This window comes from Talpa occidentalis, unplaced genomic scaffold, assembly GCF_014898055.3.
Source record: "Talpa occidentalis isolate TD23 unplaced genomic scaffold, MPIMG_talOcc4v2.1, whole genome shotgun sequence".
NCBI classification, from domain to species: domain Eukaryota; kingdom Metazoa; phylum Chordata; class Mammalia; order Eulipotyphla; family Talpidae; genus Talpa; species Talpa occidentalis.
In genome coordinates this window covers 141,680,327-141,702,071 of record NW_026555331.1, presented here as the reverse complement: position 1 = coordinate 141,702,071, position 21,745 = coordinate 141,680,327, and the positions used below count along the sequence as shown (strand labels likewise).

Sequence of the window (21,745 nt, the reverse complement as noted above, 5' to 3'; positions counted from 1 at the left end):
CTCCCATTCTTTTTTAGCATTGTCCAGAAAAGGTTTCTGCTGCTTCTACTATTTTTATTTTTTAAAGTCCTTCCTAGGATTCTAACAAAAGTTCCCACCCTTTGTATAAATAGAGAAATCAAGGCTGGGAGCTCATGAGATGCAGCCTGGCCTATTAACCAATCTTCGACCCACCCCCACCTCCACCCCAGGCCTAGGAAGTGGTTTTCTGCTGTGTTCCATCTCAGTCTTAGACGTCAACAATGTCCCTGGCGTTGGCAAGCGGACAGTCCGTCACAGTACGGCAGCTTTCTATAGGCAAAGCACCATTAGACACGCAAACAACAGGCCAGTTAAGAGAAGGTCCCTTTACTTAGGACTCTTAGAACTTAAAGGATAAAAAAGAGAAAGACAATTACCCTGGCAGAGCGAGCAACCACCAAAGATACATTGCTTCTCTGTTTCTCAATTGAAATTAGATGTCTAAATTAAGAGACAAGAGGTGAAAAATATTTTCCAGAACAAATGCATTTTCATTATGTTGTATCTCCTGAGGGAGCACCAATTATGCTGATGACAGAATGCACTTTGTTTTACAGGAGGTCTGGGGTTGCCTGACTTCTTATCTCAGGCACCTAAGTTTGACAAAAAGTCGCTTATCATTAAGAGGAAACCTATGTCTTGCGATAACTCACTCACTACAGTGTATCTCAAATGATTTAAAATAATTAAAAACACCAACAAAAGCAGATTCCAAAAATAGCAAACGACTCTAGAAAAGAAGCTTCTTTTCAATGAAATAAATATTGGCTTCTCTCCAAAGCACATAAACACTTTAAATATTTGTTCAGCCACTGAATAGCTAAAAGAAATGTATTGGAGAAAGATTGAGTAAGAAGTAATAATTCAGTAGCAGAAAATATTGCTGTGCTTCTAAAATATATTCCAAGCAAACATTTACAACAGATACTTTGCATAGCAAATAGGCCACTACAAAATCAGGCATTTCAGATTCTTGCATTTTCAGAATTTTTTTTTGTTCTTCCACTTCTCTGAATTTTTCATTGCCTTAACAGCAATCTCAGAATTAAAATAAAAAAAATTTACATATAATTTCACACTCCCCCACCCCGGCTTTGCTGTCAAGTGTCTGACCCTGGTTTGATAATCTCATTTCCTGAGAATCAAAAAGCTGGAAATTTAAGCTTCCTAGAGTGTTAATTGCGGCCCTGCTCCATTGCTAATCAAAAAATTGGATGTTTTGCATGAAAATGCTTCTCTAATTAATTCTCAGTCATAAATCGCCCTGGTTTTAATAACCCCTCCTTGATTGGATAGCCTTTGAAGAGACAGTGCAGCTAATCTGCTAAACTAGAAAAAACACACGCAAAGGAAATAATAAGCAAGCTTTACAAGGTATGCGTTAGATAGCTGAATTAACACTGCCACACCAAAAGAGTGAGCCCTTCCGGGATGTCCATGCCTCACCCAACACCCCAGCAAAATAAACCATGAAACTAGGAATCATGAACAAAGGCAACTGTCAGGAGGTCATGCATCAAAAGTCAAATCTTTTCACCCTACTTCCATAAAACAACTATTCCTATCCTTTTTAAAAAAACAGAGGTTTCCCATGACATTTTCCCCTAGAAACTGGAGATCTAGCAATGTCCACTTGTCACATTGTCTATTTTAATAAGACAGAGCTTTCACTTTCCCCTTCCCTGTGCTTCTGACTGACAATATATTATCATACATATCTCTAAGAGGTGCTGAACTGAATTTTCATTATCCAAAATGTCAAGATTCGTTTTTGTCATCAGAGAACACAGCTGGTCTACACCAGCAGCCCTTTGATTAATTCAAATGGAACAAGTCACCTATACATAACTTCATTTTCCCTAGACTAGGTCTTGCATTCTGCAAGTTTTAATTTACAGCTTGTCAGTTTAAGATACCATTTGCTGCCATGGTGGCACTCAAAGAAAAATAGAAAGTCTTAATTAGCAGCACTTTGCATTAGTCCTGTGATTGCTAATAAGGCAACAATTAGGAATTTTTAGCTCCAGAGCAGGACTTATTTCAAGCTCACATGCTGCTGTTTAATAATACTACACAAACTTTCAGAAGATGCTAGAACTATGCAGATGCACAATAATCAGTATTTTCAGTAAGCACTATTTTAACATACTAATAAATATATATGTGACTTTCTAGTTGACTTGGAAAATAAGTACATGCATTTTCTACTTAAAAACTTCAAGGAAGTAGATATTAAAAAAAAAAAAAACTATTCCAGAAGGAATAATATAGAATAGTGGGTCTGGACTAATTATTACAACAAGAGAAAAAGAATTTGAGGCTTATTTGAACTTGAATATAGACTGCTCAAATCCACAAACATATAAGCTTCTACATCAATAGGATTTTACATCAAAAATGTACAAATCACCATGAGGTACCACTATATACCCATCAGAATGTCTTAAGTTTAAACGACTGACAACACCAAGTGTTGGCATCCACTGCTGCTGAGAATATAAAATGACACTCATTTTAGAAAACTAACAGATTCTGAAAGTTTAAACAGACACCATCATATGAACCAGCAATTCCATTCCCAGGTATCCCAAGGGAATTAGAAATGTATATGCCACATAAAAATATATATATACACAATGTTTACAGCAGTATTAGTCACAAAAAACAAAAACTAGAAACAAACCAAGCACATATCAATAGCTGGAGAATAGACAGTGTATGGATATACCTATCTATAATTTATTGTGGTATATCCATAATAAAGTATTACTCAACACCAAAACAGAACAAGTGACTGATAAACACGATGACAGAGATATCAAAATCATGTTGACTAAAGAGGACAGTCATAAGTTTGTATACTGTATGTTTCTGTTTACATAAAAATCTAGAAACTGCAAAACAATCTATTGTGACAAAATCATTTCAGTAGCTACCTGAGGCTGGGAGAAATGGATTATGAAGGGCAAAAGGAAACTTTTGGGTAATGAAAATGTTTTGTATCTTGAATGTAACATGTTCATAAATATACACATTAATCAAAATGCATCAAATTGTTCATTTTAAATCAAGGACTTATATGTAAACTATCTCAATAAAGTAGATATTGCACAAGATATTTCACATACAAGTTACTTTGCAATCTGATATAAAAAAAACTGATACACTGTTCAACTTTGTCATTTATTGGTAGTATTTATTAAACATCTATGGGTCATGAGATAAGTAGTAATAAGACCTACTTAACAAAATGATAATCAAGTAATAATTATAAATGGACCCAAAAAATGTCTCCTCTATTGATGTGTAACTAATTACCACAAACTTAGCTGCTTAAAATAATACAACTTTATTACCTCACAATTTCTTTGGGTCATAAGCCCAATCTGGCTTAGCGGGGTCCCATGCTCAGCACCTCAGCAGGCCAAAAGAGAGGTGATGCCAGTGTTGCAATGTTATTTAATGAACGTGTGGGGTCCTCATTCTAGCTCATTCCAGTTGTTAGCAGAATTCACTTCCTTGTAGTTACAGGAAAGAGGTTTTTATTGCTGGCTGTTGGACATACACCTATTTCATGACCCAGCCATTCCACTCACAGGTATATCCCCAGAGAAATGAGTGCATGCATACAAATTGTTCATAGTAGATGTGTTTACAATAGCCCCAAAATAGAAGTAATGTCTATTAAGAGGAGAAAGAATGATTGTCCTATAACCATACAATGGGCTATGTAGCAATAAAAACTGATACATACAACATGAATCTAACAGACATAATGTTGAGCCAAAGAAGCTAGACAAAACTAACTGATAGCTTTAGAAATAAGAACAGTGGTTCCCGAACTTGAGAGGAATGGTATGCACTGGGAAATCCTATAAGAAAACCTTCCAGTGGTGGTTAATGGGTCTTTATCTATGCAAAAAACTTAGCTGTACATTTATGAAAAGTGCACTTCACACACTTCACACTACGTATGTTCTACCTCCGTAAAAAGTAAAATGTAATCAAATGATAATAAAATAAGAATGGAAAAGATTCAGTTCATAGGGAGCTAAACTAAAATTCATGTACTAGTGACACAATTTCTCTTTATATAATGTGTACCATTACTTCTAAAAGTATTTTAGACAGCTATGAAACTCAAAGGGCAAATGAAACAATTACGCCTAAAAACTAAATAAACACCATTTAAATTAAGCTCGTTCTTTCCCTTTGGTATGATATGTGTCTTAAAATGTTCTAGAAGTAAAAATAAAAAAATGAACCAAACTGACTATAACCAAGGGGGGTAGGGGAGGGGGAAGAGACATTGCAGTTTTTTAAGTAGAACCAAATCTGAATCTATTCCAAAGAAACTACATCTTTTGAGTTAATTGGGTAAATAGTTCAGAAGTGATCAGAGTTAATTTAAATGCTAGGAATTCTTGTGGCAAAAGACCTTCTCTTGAGAAAGTTTTTGAAATGATTCATATTTGAAAGGAGAAAAATATTACTGATTCCCCTAAGAGTCATTATACCTATAAAGGATAAATAACCTTAAATGAGTGAATGGATTATCCTATCAACAGCCGCACTTCTCTGTTATCATCTTTCTGTAGCCATGGTGTGGTGAATGATGTCCACAAACAATTCATTGCTCATATTCTTAGCTAACTCAAAACTTTCCCTTTCAGAGAAGTGATTCTTTTTTTTTTTTAATTTTGCTTCAGTCATACATAGTTCTCTGTTAATAAGATGTTGTTTTTAAAAATCATTTCAACTTATTTCTATTAACAGTGCTAATTTGAGGTCTCCACTAGCTCTAGGATATTTTAGGTAACTTTAATTTCCTTTTTCACAAACAGCAAGGACGTGGTTTTCAACCAGAGGCAAGATGAAGGCAAAACGACCGTATACACAAAACATTGCCAAGCACTCAAATGCAACATTGTTAACTCATGAATAGAAGGGGTGGTATTTTCATTTTCACCTTTTCCCCCCAAATACCAACAATTCTAAATTATTCATGCTATGAAATTCAGAGTAATATTGAAGATCAAAGTAATTTTCAAGGTAAATGACAACTTTCATTATTGAATATAAGCCAGAAACAGCTGAAAACTCAAGCATCAAGTGCTGCACTCTTGCTTAGAGATACATGCGAATCCCACCCAGACTATTCTGGTGGATGCCACTTAACAAGATAGGAATTATCTACACTCCCCTACACTAAAAGTACTTTTGTCAAAGAAGAAAACAAAAGTTTCTAAGGATCTTTCAAGGAAATTCAAGTTATTTGTCCATGAGCAAACTTACTGAACTATTAATTATAAAAACAACCGACACACAAAAGAATTAATGTCTAAAGTGATACCAATAGCAAGACTGACTGTAGAGACCACACTCTGAAACCCTTACCTCTAGGATAGATCATGACCCAGTGACTGAAGAAACTATAGCTTTGCAGTATACAGATTCAATGAAATTCCTGTCAAAGTTTCAATGGCATTCTTCAAAGAAACAGAACAAACATTATATGGAAACACTAATTTATACAGAACCACAAAAGACCCTGAGAAGTCAAAGCAACACTGACAAAAAAAGAAAAAGAATGGAGGAATCACAGTCCCAGAACTCAAACTATACCACAAAGGTATTGTTGTCAAAATAGCATGAAATTGGAAGGAAAACAGACAGGCATTAATGGAAAAGAATTGAGAGCACAGAAATAAGCCCACATTTACATGGACAGTTAATTTGTGACATAAGAACCAAGAATATACAATGGAGAATGGAAAGTATCTTCAATAAATGGTGTTGGAAAATCTGTACAGCCACATGCAAAAGAATGAAACTAGACTATTGTCTCACAATATTGGGACAAATACCATGCCTTCTTCCTGTCCTACAAGGCCTTTTGAGACCTGCCAACGAGTCTCCCTTATTTACATTTCATCTTCCCCATATACTCCATCTCTCCCTCCCCTCCCGTCCTTTGTTTGAATCTTCTATCCCTTTGTAGTGAGTGCCCTTCCCCTAATTAACTCATCTTTCCTATTTCAGAATAAAGAGACCTCCTTTGTAACACCTTCTATCACGCCCTCCTGAAATGTATTTTCTCCTTCATGCTTCTCAAAGTGCTTACCACACTCATTAAAACTATATTCGTTTGCATTTCTTTTCTTCCATAGCACCTAGAATTCCTCCATACATAGATAGCCCAGGAGTAGGACCTAGGATATAGTTGGCCTAAAAGTGTTGAGTCTATAGTCACCTCCAGTTTTTCCAACTGATACTTACCATCTCCCTATGAAATACACTGGGTGAGTATTGCTAAATTCATTATACAGTTCAATCATCTGGGGCGTAGAAAGGTAAAGTGACTCACCTAGTAAAAGTAGGATGAGCAAGAGACACCCATTCCAAGAAACCATGATGCTCCTAAGCTACTCAACACACAAACAGCCACCAGTATTCCACATATGAGCATCACTAACCAACTGAACAGGGAAATGTAAATTAGTTAACTGGTACTGAAATCAGACATTAATGTGCAAACAAACAGGGACTTATTTGAGCTAAGTGGGCATGAATATGCAAATAAACTGGATGCATTTCAGTAGATGTCATCACAATTCTAGGATTGAACATCCTATATTATGACTATTACAACATTCATGTAGCATTCATACATACTATCATATATTACTGTAATATGGGCTTTTCAAATTTAAAATTGTGGTGAAGCCAAAAGTAACTTGATTATTTCCATCCAGGCCACAGTTAGAGCTGTAATCCACATAGACCTCCACAGTCTCCAATAGAACCAAGCTGCCATTTGCAGTCCAAGCTGAACAAGGCAGTTTACAATTAGGATAGGGCTGACCCAGCCCTTGCCAATATAGCCAGCAGCATCTACCATGAGCAATCTGATATAATACACAACAAAAGTTGCATTTAAAACAAAATTATCTTTCCTGCAGGATTTTTAATAAAGCAGGATGGCTATCCCACTTGAACTCCACTCAGAAAATCCAGTATGTGAACCCATTTAGCTTGTGTTCAAGAATAATAACCTTTATTTTCCTATGACCCTCATACACCATTTTTTCTATCATTTATTATGTAATTGTTACAATGAATAATGTTCAAAGTCAGGCCTGGTAACTTTTCTATCATCTCTAGTTCTTGAGAGTAAGCACTATAAGCAGTAGAAAAATGAAAGTAAACAGACTTCCATAATAGAAAGTTTTATGAGTCACGTGATGAAACTCACATTGCAAGAGAAAAACCTAGACTCATACTTGCATACAACTGCCCTTGTCATTCTGTTGCCTTAATTGTCCACTCCTTCTTTATTGGAAAAGCTTCTGTTCATCCTTTATAAGGAGCTTGAACCTTACATACTTAAGAAAGCCACCCTGCCTTTCCCAGCATTTGTATGTAACTCTTAGTAACATATATCTCCAACTTCATAATATGTATCAAAGTGCTGTGATCGCTGCTTTGCATGGAGAATTAATTAGGATATAAGTAGGGCTGCATGTAACAGAGAACCAAAAAGCTTAAAAAACAGTTTTTCTTCCCTCACTTAGAAGTCAGGCCATTAGAGATGACACTCCATCTCTCAGAAACCCAAGGTCCTTCTATCTTGTTGCTCTACTGTTTGACAGTGCAAGGTCTGTGATGGTCTGTGATGGCTCACCACACACACATCTTTATACACCCTGGATGGATAAATTTGTTCTCTCTCAGTGTAAAACTTGAACTTATACATTATTGTTTTCGCTGGCATCTTATTGGTTAGAATTAAATGACATGCCCATGGCTGGCTATAAGAAAAGCTTAAACATGTTTATAGTTTGCTCTTCAAAGGCAAAATGTGATTCTGTTCATTATTGTCTGCTAAAGGCCTGGTGAAGTGTCCATTACCAAAAAAAAACAAACGGACAAACACACAAAAGAAAAAAAAAAAAAAAAAAAAAAAAAGATGGACTGAGTAAAAGAGTAATACCCAGAAAACAGAGGAAACAAAAGAAGAATAGCTGACTTCTCTTAACATTAAGTCTTGCCATCCCATATGGAGCATGGGGGAGAGAACAGATTAGGTAAATTGGGAGGAAGTCTTCCTGACCTTGCCGTTCTCTTTCCCTAAGACAAAAAAAAAAAAAAACAAAAACAAAAAAAAAACCCACAGAAAATACAGGTCCACTCGGATTATCTCCTCTCCCATTCTCTTCAGATGTGGTCTCTTTTCTTTTATATTTACACTCCCTAATTTCCCTTCTCCGCATGGTCATCACTTAAGAATGCATGTCTAAAGGAGATACAATTCCATTATTTTTGACCTTCAAACAGATGAAATTAGACCACAGACTGTATTAAGTGATTGCTCTGGAGATTCAAGCAAATTAATATATAGTATTGCTCAAACATCTTCATTGCTACATAGTATTCTACTATATGGCCATAGCACCACTGATAAATCCATCCTGCCATCTATGATACTTGAGTTGAGGTCTTTGTTATTAAACCATGCTGCTTTACATAGGGGCCTGTTTCTGAGAGTCTTGAGCTTTGTAATGATATCTGGGTACCCCACTGAAGCGGGGGGAAGGAGCACAGATAAAGTGGACATCAAAGTAAGTGGGACTTTGAGACGCCAATCTCACTTAGTCAAACCATCTCTACATTAATCTGTGTCTATACTGAACTGTGGAATAAAACAGACTATGACTGGTAAGTAAACTTGAAAAGCACTGGATTATAAGTTCAAAAGTACCTTGCACCAGTCAAACCTACTGTTTCATTTTCTAGACATCAAACTACATGCATATTTACATCAGTTTCTTCTGAATCTTCATAATAGATCACTTCAGATAAATTAATCCCTATTAGTATTCGTGAAAGGCAGCCAATTTCATTTTGAAAATGTAAAATTACCTTATGGCATGTCTTATTGGAAGAATGATAAACTTGTTACTTAGCATTCTCAACAGTTTTTAAAATAATTACCGTCCTTACTACATGCCATGATGTTTGTGGTATTCTCTATCTTTAAAAAGCTGAAGTCAGAATTAAATGCGTCATATGAACTTCTAGGGTTGCCAAAAGTGTAATTTCTTATGGTTCTAAGTCTAAGAAGATGAGCAACACAGTTATTTTCAACATTATTTTAAAAATTACTATGAGCCAAACTACGAAAAAAATGAGATAAGCTAACTTTAAAATTTTTCTATTACATCATGTTAGAAGTTTGCTACTTTATCATACTTTGTTTTTATTTTAAAAATAAGCATAATAGAAAGAGATGCATATATGCAACCATATTTAAAACTCAAAATACATTATTTTTCACTGAATAGTTTTCACTTTCTTCGCCTATCAGATGGACAAATGAATAAATCAGAAAAACAGAGTTTTTAAAATGAAGGTTATATGTCATCAACTAGTTCATTAGGCATTATTTCTCAAGAGTGGGGTCTGTGGGCTTTACAGAAGCTTTGTGATGCTATTTTGTACTCATGAGACCCACTTTCCCAGGCTTTTCTAGAAAGTTTCACCAGTAGAGGTTTATCCACTGACAGTGATGCTATTGACTGAACTGGAATTATTCAGAAAATAAATCCATTTTATATAAACTAAATCCACAAAACAAGAACATTTTTAAATCAAGTAAGTGTCTACAGAGCATATATTAAGTCTAAGAGGTATATACTCTAGCAATCTTGGCATAAGAATATTTTTATTCCTTAAATGATGTGAAATAATACATTAGCCTGTCAGAACCTGAGGAAAGTATATTTATTACTACTCTTTAAAAACAGATAAAGAAATCAGCATTTACAAAAGTCTATTATAATTTCATCATAAGATAAATCTTACGTATAACTTAAGAACAGTCTTTTAGAAAAGCAAGCATATAAACACAAAAAGGGGAATCAACCTAGAACTGATGAAATTACTATGAAAAAATAAGCTCTTTTTAAAATAATGATATGCAATTTTAAGGAAAAAAAGCACTTTGTTCATGTCACTTGCATATCGTTACACAGTTATTAACAAAGTCATTAAGCAAATTTTAAAAAGACTAAAATGAATTTTCTAATCCAATTTCAGAATATTAAACGTTTTAAGTGCTTCTTATATTTAAGACTGTGCATGAAAGTGTGGTGTTAGTGTAAAATTGCTGCACTCACTTCAGCCAAAATGTACCTCACTTCAGCCAAAATGTCCCTGAAAATATGTGTATAAATGGAACCCTGCTTAAAATGCTCCATTACAGAACAGCTTGCTATTTAAGACTCTCCTGTTATAAATCCTTTTATAAAAATGATAATCAACTCATGGTTATTGTAGTTCAAATATTGCCTTACCTTAAGGCAAGACACCTCCAAATAGATTAATTACATATGATATCATTAAGTATTCACAACCCAGCCACCAGCAATCCACTAGAGAGAAAAACTCAGAAAATTGAGGTCAGGTCAGTAGAAGAGCCCAGTTTTCCCTGATGCTAGCACTCCCATATTTACTGTGTAAAGCAAATCCTCTTAGAGGAGTCGATTCTCACGTGGTTGGAGCTTTACAGAATTATTTTAATGTCAGGGCTATAGAAATGCCACTCATTAAACTAATGGGAATAAAATGGCACTCTAAAGGCAATATTATTGAGTACAAACAGAAGTACTAAGTAGCCCCAAGACAGAAAAGCAACCATAATGAAAACTGAATATACATTTCTACTTGGATCAATGATAATTAATGTACTCTACGCATTCGTGAGTTTCATTATCCTTAAAAATGCGCAAGAAAATTCACAGGATTCTTACTCTGTTTATTTAAGCTCCCACTAGGGTTTCTCAAATACTTAGATGTGGACCTACAAATAAGGAGATGAGATACATACATTTTTCCAGTGTCTAAATCAAGTTAAGTATTATCTTGTGCACTCGTATGTACCAATGAATAGGCTTGCATTCTGGAATTGAGGGAAATAAAGAAAATTAACAGGTTAATCAGGTGTGTTCATGTAAGGAAAAATATTAAGAGGAGAAAACTACAAAGAATGATAGGATGGCGAAGAGCCTGGAAGAGGTTAGGAAATAATGCGATTTGGGCAGGAGTCCTTCCTTAGTCTATCTCTGGAGGTCATCTGCACCAAGGCAAGAAACAAAGCTTGGATGGGGCTGAGATCTCTGGGGAAGCATCTAGAACATGAGCATAGAAAAGATGCAGGACGGAACTATGAGAACACCATGTTTGGGTCAGAAAGAACATAGGCGGGAAAGAGGAAAATCACTGCTCTAATAGGAAGTGACATGAGAACAGAAAGTCAAGCTCTGCACTTGCCAGGACACAGGTGAGCTGGTGGACCACTACCTCAGTGGCACAATAAGAATGGAGGGGGAAGGCCTCCCCCGTGGTTGAGCACCGCAGGTTGAGCACCGCACTGTGAAGTTGTCTGAGCCTGTGTGGCACGGGTTCGATTCCCAGCCAGCCAGGGAGCTACCCACATGGTACAGCAGACCTCTCCTGTCTCACCCTCTGCTCCACTCAGCAGTGTCTTTGGTCTGTTTGCCTGTTCTGCTCCCTGCTCTGTCGCTGGTGAATCCTCTCACCCTCCCGCACATCTGGCCTGTGCCCCAATTCTTGTGTAAATAAATAAATCTTAAAAGGAATGGAGAGGGAGGGAATAAGAGGTAAAGAAGTGGATTCAGTTCTCCTAATTCCTAATTATTATAATTTAAATCAATTACCCACTCTCCTAATTTTTTCTCTAGCCTATTTATTTTTTACACCATTGTTCATTTTTAAACAATATTTGCTTCCCCCACCCAGCTCAGGTGTAGTCCCATAGAATTTCCTGCACCATCACCCTAGTCCCCTGTGCTCCTCTCTTCCTCCCTCTGATCCCTCTCCCTCCTCCTCATTTTTTAAACTTTTAATATTTTATTTCATAGTCACACCATACTGTACACTGTACAGTCACTACTGACACCTATAGCAGTCAGAACTGATAACAACTCTTTTTCAAATGAGAAAAGCCAGGTATAGTGGGAGTGATTAACCAAAGAGCTTATTTGGGGGGTCATGAGTGGCAGCATATTTATTTTTCCTTAACCCTCATGAGATCAGTTATCTTATTCTCCTGAAGAATCACACATTCAACCTGAGACGCGAGAGTCAAGCTAAATGGCCATTAAAACTAATATTTCTCTAACTTACAACATGCTGCCTAAGCAGTACAATGAAGCAGTGGAGAGGCTCTAAACAACAGGGAGCCTATGATTAACGTGGACACATACACAAGTAAGATTTCCACCTGTTATCTCACACACTTTGAAATGGCACCCCCACCTCCTCGGCCCAATTGCCAACAGCAGACTATATAATGAACCATCTGTACCATAACAGTGAGCGCCAATTGAGATGGGTTGATAATACCAAAGAAGTCTCATTTTTCATTCTTTTTCCCCCTTGTGTGTTGTTCGGCTGAGTAACATTTTTAATTGCATGATAAATTGAAAATGTTGGCAGGAACTTAGCTTTTGTACAATTTGAGCTTTTTTAATGTTACTTTGATGGTCTTTCTGGTAGATTTCTTTGCCGCTCCCCTGCAACAGAAGGAACAGCTGACCTGTGAACCAAACCACTGGGAAGCCAAGCCTGCAGCTATGTGGCATTAAGAATCTTCTGCCAGTCTCTTATGATTTGACTGAACTATTCAATTATGCCTTTTCAAGGATAAGCTGAAATGCAGATCGCACTGTGGTCCCTGGACCAGTCAGATGAATAGAAAAACTGAAAAAAGGGATGGACGTTTTTAATGGGAAATAGGTGTGATTTCACCCCTTTTTTTCCTGCTGAAATGTTAAAAGCCTTCATCAGAGAAACTTTTGTTCCTGAATCAAACACCATCCAACTTTTACAAAAGCAGGACAGCTGATCTATTCTCTCACCGAGCCTGTGATGTCAATTTTTTTTTATGATTTTTAGAGTATTTTCAACGATTGTTACAGACGTGTTAAATTGGCTTGTGACCAGAAACGAATGCCCCTATTTGGCTGATGGAGGCTAAGGACAATGGACTATTGCAGGAAAGCCCGTATTTCAATTAGTTTGTTGAAGGATGAGAAAGTTCCCAGTAAGAGTATAGCGATTCTTCAATTAACCATCCTCAGAGAATAAAATTCCTCTGTAACTTAGTTGGATTTTAAAATGTTTTTCAATTGCATACAGTGATGTTGTCCTAGCCCAGACAGCTCAAGGGCCACATATGTACTTAATAAAGCCACAGATCACCGTAGAGAACAGAAGGATGTCTATGCTCAGCCCCCACCTTCTCCTTAAACTAACAAATGAATAAAAACACTGTTTCTGATCCTGACTGCCAGGAGCCCATCTCCTTTTGGGGCCCTTCCTACCTCTGAATAATGGGGCTCCATGTCTACTTTAGACCTCAAATAAAGCTCGCTGAGTCAACCAGTGCTTACCGAACATGTACTGCACCAGGCATTGTGCTAAGTACAGGAAACAAAAGATTATTTCCTTCATGGAGCAAAGTGTGTGTTGCAGACACAAACCAGTGAGTTTTCATCCACAATATTGTGTAGAAGGTGCTCAGAAAGAGACCAGTGAGTATACTGCAGAGGCCATAGCCTCAGAGAGAGAGAGAGAGAGAGAGAGAGAGAGAGAGAGAGAGAGAGAGAGAGATTTAGATTGCAGAGAAGGACTAGCACAGAGAAGGTGCATCAGAATAAATGACAACTAAAATTTGAGTTGGAAAGCTGAACTGGCATCAGCCAAAGAAAAAAGTCAGACAGCAAGTGGAAACGCCACAGTGCCAATACTAGTACTGACAACAACATCTGAGAAGAATGCACATTTACTGTAAGTCAGGCACTTTTGAAAAAGTGTCCAAAGCTTAACGCCTAACTTTCACAGTGCCTCCTAGGTAGGCACAGTCACTGAACCCCATTTAGAAGTAAGGAAACAGAGAGAGGTTACAAAGCCAGTAAATGCAGGGCTAGATCAGAGTCCTAAACCCTCACCCTTCAGTGCTTTGCTGTACTGTTTCTCACACGGGGAAGGCAGCGCAAGTCCTGCCCCATGCCTGCAGCACAGTGTGCATGCTCTTCCTCCACCTCCCCCTCACCCTATTAACTGCCTGTGTTTGAATCTGCGTGAAATGAGTAAACGATAGGATACATCACTATCCCATTAATTATATGCTCTTTTGGGCTCCTCAGACACAATTTCTGATTATGTGTGTATGTGGGGGGCAGGGGAGAGGTGTTCCCCACACCAACAACCAATCCTCCAAACACCAGCTAGGTGTCCTACAATTTAACTTCATTCTGACACTACCCAGAAATAGCGTCACATTCCACAGGTTAGAGGTTTGGTCTTACCCTCCCACTCTGCACCTCAGACACCAACAGCACACGTCCAGCTTGTTACCTGTACTTCTCAGTACAGGGGGTGGGGGGAGGGCTCTAGCAATCCCTTCCTTGAGCTTCAGAAACTAGTCTCCAACCCAGGTGATCACCTGTACTTCTGAGCAGTTAGCCATAAGCCAGCGGTTCCCAAGACCCCTTTCTTGGGTTGGATTAATTTGCTAAAGCAGCTCACAGAGGTAGTGATACAATTCATTTACTAGATCAATTATTTGCTATAAAAAGGATGTACGTGAAACAGCCAGCTGGAGGAAATGCAAAGGGCAAGGCTGTGGGAAGGGACAGGGGGCCTCTAGGCCCTCTCGGAGAACTCCTCTCTCCCCAGGTCTCCGGGTGTTCGCTAAGTATCCAAACAGGAAACGCCAAACCCTCCATTTTGGTTTGTCTGGACGCTTCATCACATGGGCAAGATCAATTAACTCAGTGGTCATTCTCCTGCCCCTCCCCCCTTGGAGATTGAGGGGTGGGGTTGAAGTGCCTTCTCTCAGCCCTGGCTCATGGGCAACCAGTTCCCATCCTCAGGAGCTTTCTAAAAGTCTCCTCATTAATACATGAGACACCTTTAAGCTCTCATCCTGTAGGAAATTCCAAGAATTTGGGGAACTTTCTGCCAGAAACAGGGACAAATTTCAAATATGCATTTCTTATTGTAAACCACAACATCACACATGGTCTACCTTTTCATTTCTAACTGTCAGAGTCAAGGAAGGTTTCATCGTGTGTCTTGCAGAGGAGGTAGTGTGTGCGAGCGTGTGCACGTACAGACAGTGTACCTGAATGCTCCCTTTCCCCTCACTTTTACGTGAACTGAAAATTGCTCTAAAAATGAGGTTTACTAGATCATAAAAAAAAATAAAATGATCAGGATTCAAATAAAAACAAAAATAGGAATTCCCAAGGCAACAAACCATGTGGAAAGAGGTAAATTTAAACTGTTCTTTAATGGGCCTCCCCAGTGGCGCAGTGGGTTGAGCACAGTGCTGTGAAGCTGTTCGCAGACTCTGCAGCATGTGTTCAACTCCTGGCCGGCCAGGGAGATTCCCACATGGCGTGGCAGATCTCTCCTATCTTGCCCGCTGCTCCCCTCAGCAATGAACTTGGGTCGTCTGCCTGTTCGGCTCCCCACTCTCTCTGGTGAATCATCTCACCCTCTCTTGTATAAAAATAAATAAATCTTTAAAAATAAATAAACTGTTCTTTAAGCCAACTCTGAAATAAGACGAGGACATGGTGAGTATGGGAGAAAATCTCTGGCCCTTGGTCATCTAAGAGCCAATTCAAGCATGACCCTCGGTCCCATCAGAATGTGTGCTCTGATACAATCATTTCCTTCCAAGCAGCCTACCCTGTTCTTCTGGGAGGTGGCTGCCTGCTAGAGCCTGGGTCACCCCCATCCCCTTTAAGACCATGGAGTGGGTCTCTTGTTCCAGTTCTATCTGCTTGTTCCAGTTCTATCTGCTCTCCACACTCCTGCACTTCGGGACCCCAAGAAGCATATTTCATATTGTTCAGAATCCTAACACTTAAATATTAAATAAAATGTTGGCAGGTGAATCGCCCATCCCTGTATTATCAAATGTTCCTAGGCTTTTAATTCTAATATCTATACCTATAGATGTATATGAACTGTAGAACTATTAATGTGATATAAATGTGAGAGAGCATAGCAAGATTTTGGAAAAATGGACAGGTATTAAGATTAACAATGAAGGTAGGAAAGACTAGTCAACAGTTGTTAAACCCAGAAAGGCTAGCCAATCACTTCCTAATACTGTGATGTAAAACCATGATGAATTTAAAAACTAAAGATTGAACTGTATTAGGTAGTCACTGAAAAATATTCCAAGCATCTCCAGTACACCAATCAAGTGTTTTTATCCAGCCCTCAGGTAGAAAGCCCATAGTTCTAAAGTAACTGAAATGATCACTCTCTTCGCTCAACTCCTCCAGCAATTATAAGCAGATCATCTACTCAGGAATTAGTGATTACACCCTGGTATTGTTTCTGACAGTTCTGTCTTCCTGTCATAACTAGATATTTTAGGCTTTATCTTTTATTTCTTGGCACTCAACTTCTATCCCTTCCAATGCTCAGGATGCCTTAAACTTAACAGTCCCTCTCAAACTTTAATTGACTGTATTTACCATGATTAGCATTCCTTTTGTCACACAAGAAAATGTTATAGGTCATATTTTTATTTAATTAAATTTACTTATGTTACCATCCCCCTAAGTATTGTCTTCTGCAGATTACAGTTATTTCATAACCACATATTGGTACCATATGTCCTGTATACCTCTATAGCAAAGTTAGGTTGATAAGAACATAGTGTTTAGAGATGGAGGCTCTTTCCTACGTGTCTTTAAATAATATCAGAGGCTACATGTGCCCTTTTCCAAATATCAGGTATCCCTGTCATGTTCCAGAAGACACTGAAAACACTGAATGTAACAGTAGCCGTCAGAGAAGATTGGCATTCCCCTCGCCTGTGATTGAACTCATGTCTGCCATCTGTAAGCAAGAAGAGAATGACCTCATCTCTTTTTGCTTCCAGTTCCCACTTGAATGGTAACAGCTCTATAAATCCTGTGGCCATTGTAATAGTTTTAGCTACTGGGCAGCAGATGCTGGGAAATGATAGAAGCAACAGATTATCAAGTCGTTAAATTGTTGTTATCTTGAAAGATGCCTGTGAAGGCAGACCACAAACTTACATGCTGTAAAACACTTTGGATCCTCCTCTAGAAAACTAATTTTTCCTGAGAAGTTCAATCACCCACCTTGAAGTTCTCCACTCCGGCTGTAGAGCTCCCTCCTCTGCTCTCGCAAATAGGCACTCATGCTGATGGCATGGGAGGACGACTCGAACCTGCAAACAGATGTGGGGTGAGCGAACAGTTAGGGGGTAACCAAATAGGTGGTGTCTGGCTCTGTGTTCCAAATACATTCAACTCTAGTCTGCGTGATGTCTCCAAGGCTCCACAACCAAGCCATCCTTGGTTTCACGTCAGGACCAGGGTCGGCTGCTGCAGACCCTGCCGTGTGAACAGCGTTCCTGGTTGATGTTCCTCTACAACAGAATTTAGAGATTTTGCACCTTTTCCATTTCAACCGGCCTACCTCTGATCTTTTGCAGATTGAATCTTTTGGCCCTCAGGCCACCACCATCCTTTGCAACAAGAAGGGCCTGCAAAGTCATTCTAATTTTGCTCATTTTTTTCTAATTTCCAGTTGAAAAGTCACCCCTGACTGCCAGCCACCAACACAGAATTCAATGATCCCTCAGAGCAGATGTCTTGCCTTTCTAACTGGTCCATTTAGAGGACTGGTATAAAGAACATGCTAGAAATGTTGTCGAACACTGCAGGAAAAGAAGACATCTCTGGTGCCTCCCTAAAAGTCCTCAGAAACAATGGAGCTGCTAAATGGCTGTAGGTTTTTGACCTGCCACATGCCATATAAACACTCTCAGAAATACCAAGTTACCAAATACTTGTTCAAGCTACCTTGAAGCCATTTCAGGTGAGAAACATGGGGATTGGCTCACGAGATAGAACTGCCCTCTGGAAACAAACGTGATATACACAAAGAAAGACAAAACCACCACAAGTCTCAGTCTTAAGAGAAACTTGCAGGCAAGGTGGGGGAAAACAAACAGGTAAGATGATGACTATAAACAGTAAATCCTTTGAGGTGTTCAGAAATTCCATTTCAAATCTGAGGTTGTAAAATCCAAACAGCAGGCTGACAGGAGAAATCCCTCCCTGAGCGACTGTCACTACGGGGTAAACAGCAGCAGGATGAAAGAGGAGCAGAGATAATGGGATAGGATTCTGGCAACAAGGACAGAGCGCCATCATTTCCTTAATTATGCCTTCTTTATCCATTCCTTGACAAGGAAGATGAATACCACGATGAATGTCAGTCTGAGGGAAGCACTTGGGTTACTTGATCCTCGCTCTGTGCCCTGCCAAGAACTGAGAGGGCGCTAACAGCCAGAAGGCAGGCAAAGTGTGCAGTACTTCAAAAAGTGCCACCTGCCAGTCAAGTGTGGAGAAGAAGCCACTGACCTCCAAAAAGCATGCTGACAGCTATTGATCAGAAATGGCAAGGGGAAAAAAAATAAACTCTTGAGCATAGAATAGAGAGGCACACATTCTACAATGAGAGCGAACTTAAACACACTTAATTAACCTTGGCTAGGGGCAATTAAAGAGAGTAATAAAGCCCTTCATGAATGTGATAAAAACAGACTACAGCTCACAAAAATCTTAATCCTTTACAACCTGATGCATTTTTGCTACTCAGGAATCCTCTTTAAGTCTGCAACAAGGCACAGATTGACATAATTTTCCAGCAAAAGAGGCACTAGACATGACTGAGTCTCACCTTATTTGAATACCAAAGGCCCCGGGGCTCGCTATAGAAGGACACCTGCTTCGCTCTCACAGCTGCTCAATGGTAGAAGCAGGACTCAGAACAGGCCATTCTGGAGTCATGGCCTGATTTGATATAGGTGGTGAGTTTTCATTACTATGCAATAAGAAGTGGGTAACAATTACTTAAGTTCATTTAATCATTTCTACCAATTTGAATATTTTTCCAACACCACAATTTCAGGATTACCAAAGTTTTGAAAGAGGATATGGGATCGAAGGTTGAATGTTAGGGGTGATGATGGTTGAAATCATGAAATCTGGGAACCCTGAGACCTGCCTTCTGTACTGCACCTAGATTTAGAAGGTGAAGCTGAGCTGGGTGGAGGGTGAGAAGAAAGGGGAAGGATGGGTGTCCTGGGCAGCACCTGAAGGAGTCTGAGCTGCTGCTTTCATCCACATTTTCCTCCCACTCTCTTGCTTGCTTCCTGGCATTACCTCAGTTCTCTCTCAATAGTCTGCTTCCCTGTCCCTGCTTCACTCAGCGATGCACTCTGGAAAAGTACTTTCTTCTCCAGCTCCAAATCTATCACCAGAGATGAACCCTAGCTGGTTTAACATAATCACCAAGATCTGATTTCCCTTGCCAGTGACTAGTGTAAGAATGGGCCTACAAACCAATCCTAGAACCTGAGAAAAATTTGCACAGGCTTCATTACAGGCAGACAAGATTAATAAGTGGGTAATTAATAATTCATTATTAAAAGATATGAAATGGTAGTCACTTTGAAAGACAGCTTTCCAGCATCTTACAAAGCTAAACATAGTCTTACCCATATGATCCAGTAATTATGCTCCCACGAATTGACTCAAATGAGTCACATCTACACAGAAACCTAGATGTGAATGTTTATAGCAGCTTTATTCATAATTGCCAAAAGTTGGAAGCAAGCAAGATGTCTTTCAAAACTTGAATGGAAAAACAAATGTTGGTGAAACCACACAATGGAAAACTACCCAGTGGCACAAAGAGATGATCTATCAAGGTGCAAAGAGTTAGAGGACCCTCGTGCATATCGCTGGTGAAAGAAGTCAGTTCAAAAAGGCTACAGATTGTATGACCCCAAAGTAAGGCATCCTGGCAAAGACAAACCATTGAGATAATATAAAGATCAGGGGCTGCCAGAGATTCAGGGGGTATGAAAAATAGACAGGAATGAAAGTAGAGATCAGGGAATGTTGTTTATGGCCATGAAACTATTCTGTATGATACTGTAATGGTGGCTAGGACATTACGTCATTTCTCTAAATTCACAGAACTGGACACAAAGAAAACCCCAACAGAAACACTGGACCTTAGCTAACAATGATGTATCACTGATACAGGCTCATCAATTGTAACAAATGTACCACACAATGCAAGATGCAAGTAAAAGGGGAAAAACTGTGGAGGAAGGGGTCATAAAGTAACTTTGTACTGTCTGCTCAATTTTTTGGTAAATCCTAAAATCTACTTTTAAAAAGGTATGCAGGAAGAATCACACCCTTTATTTCCTTGGTACCATTTTTTATTGGTGGAGAACTAGGAGCAGAAAAATAAATAGGACTGGGTCCATGATGATACTGCAGTGGTGAATTTTAAAAAATCCTTCACATTCATCCTTATTGTATGAGATAATAACTTTCCAGTAGTTAATCTATTTCACTTAAGGTTCTAAGTTCCTTACAGACTAAAGTATTTTAACTGATAGTAGATCCAACCACTGAATAAAAGTGTGAGAAAGAAAAAAGGAACACATTCAATAAACAAAATGGATTTTCCTCCAGTTTCGGCTCAGTAAATCCCCTCTCCTCTAGGCCACAAGATAAATGAACTGTTGCAACTTTCCTTAATGATTAAGAACTCTATGAATTCATGATAAAAATGAATTTCAAAAGTAATCAATAAAAGATACTGGAGCTCCAAATATTTAAGAATAAATTCAAAATACTCAGATAGTATAAAATAACTTGTATAGTTATTTTACATGCTTAGCTTTAGAGACACAACTTCTTAAATATCTCCTAACTCCTCAAAAGAGAGATAGATTGAAATGCTGAGTGATTTCAGTCATATGTGGAACAGAAAATATGAAGCAGAGGAACAGACAAAGCCAAATCAAAACCCATCCTAGAAATCTCACTGCGGAACTGAGGTTACGGGGTGGAGGAGGGATGGGGGTTTAGGGGGGTGGGGAGCAAAGTGGAGAGGGGCCAACAGACTATGGTAGAGGATCATGGGTGCCTTGGTGGTGGGTATGGTAACTAATACATAAACTTAAGCCTCTTCACCATACTTGGTGTTTTATACCTATGTTACCACAATGAAAAATACAATTGAAAAAAAAGAAAGGAACAGACAAGTCCACCAAAATTTAAAGCCTGTTTCTACCACTTACTAGCATGTGAATTTATATAAATTACTTAATCTCCTTTGCATCTCCATTTTTTTAAGTGTAAGAGGATTAAAAACAGAACCTACATTTATAAGGTTCTTGTAATGAGTAAATGAGACCTCATGAATATGACTTAATGTCTTAGCTAACACTTAGTAAGGACTTTTAAATATTAGCCACTAGTTCTGCTGCCAAAATTTGATGTAATCGGACTTGCATTATGTTTGAGATTATTTTGATAAGTTCATCTACTATGGTAACTGGTACATAGTAAGCTTTCATCAATGCTTACTCGACAAGCTTAGCTTTAGAGACACAACTCCTTAAATATCTCTTAACTCCTCAAAGACATACATCTCTTAACTCCTCAGAGATACATAGGTTCAAGGACTTGTGTACATGGAAAACAGAGACACAAAACAAAGGAACAGATAAAACCAAACCAGTAGCAGTTACTGTTATACTAATTAACAT

At 38.5% G+C, this 21,745-nt stretch overlaps 1 protein-coding gene across 1 annotated transcript in view; it reads right to left on the bottom strand.

The window, feature by feature from the left end:
- EXOC4 (exocyst complex component 4) overlaps positions 1 to 21,745 on the bottom strand; it is a 668,442-nt gene that overhangs the window by 466,131 nt on the left and 180,566 nt on the right. The window contains exon 9 of the mRNA XM_037513395.2: positions 17,241 to 17,329. Coding sequence (XP_037369292.2) covers positions 17,241 to 17,329 — 89 coding nt within the window. The remainder of the gene's footprint in view (positions 1 to 17,240; positions 17,330 to 21,745) is intronic.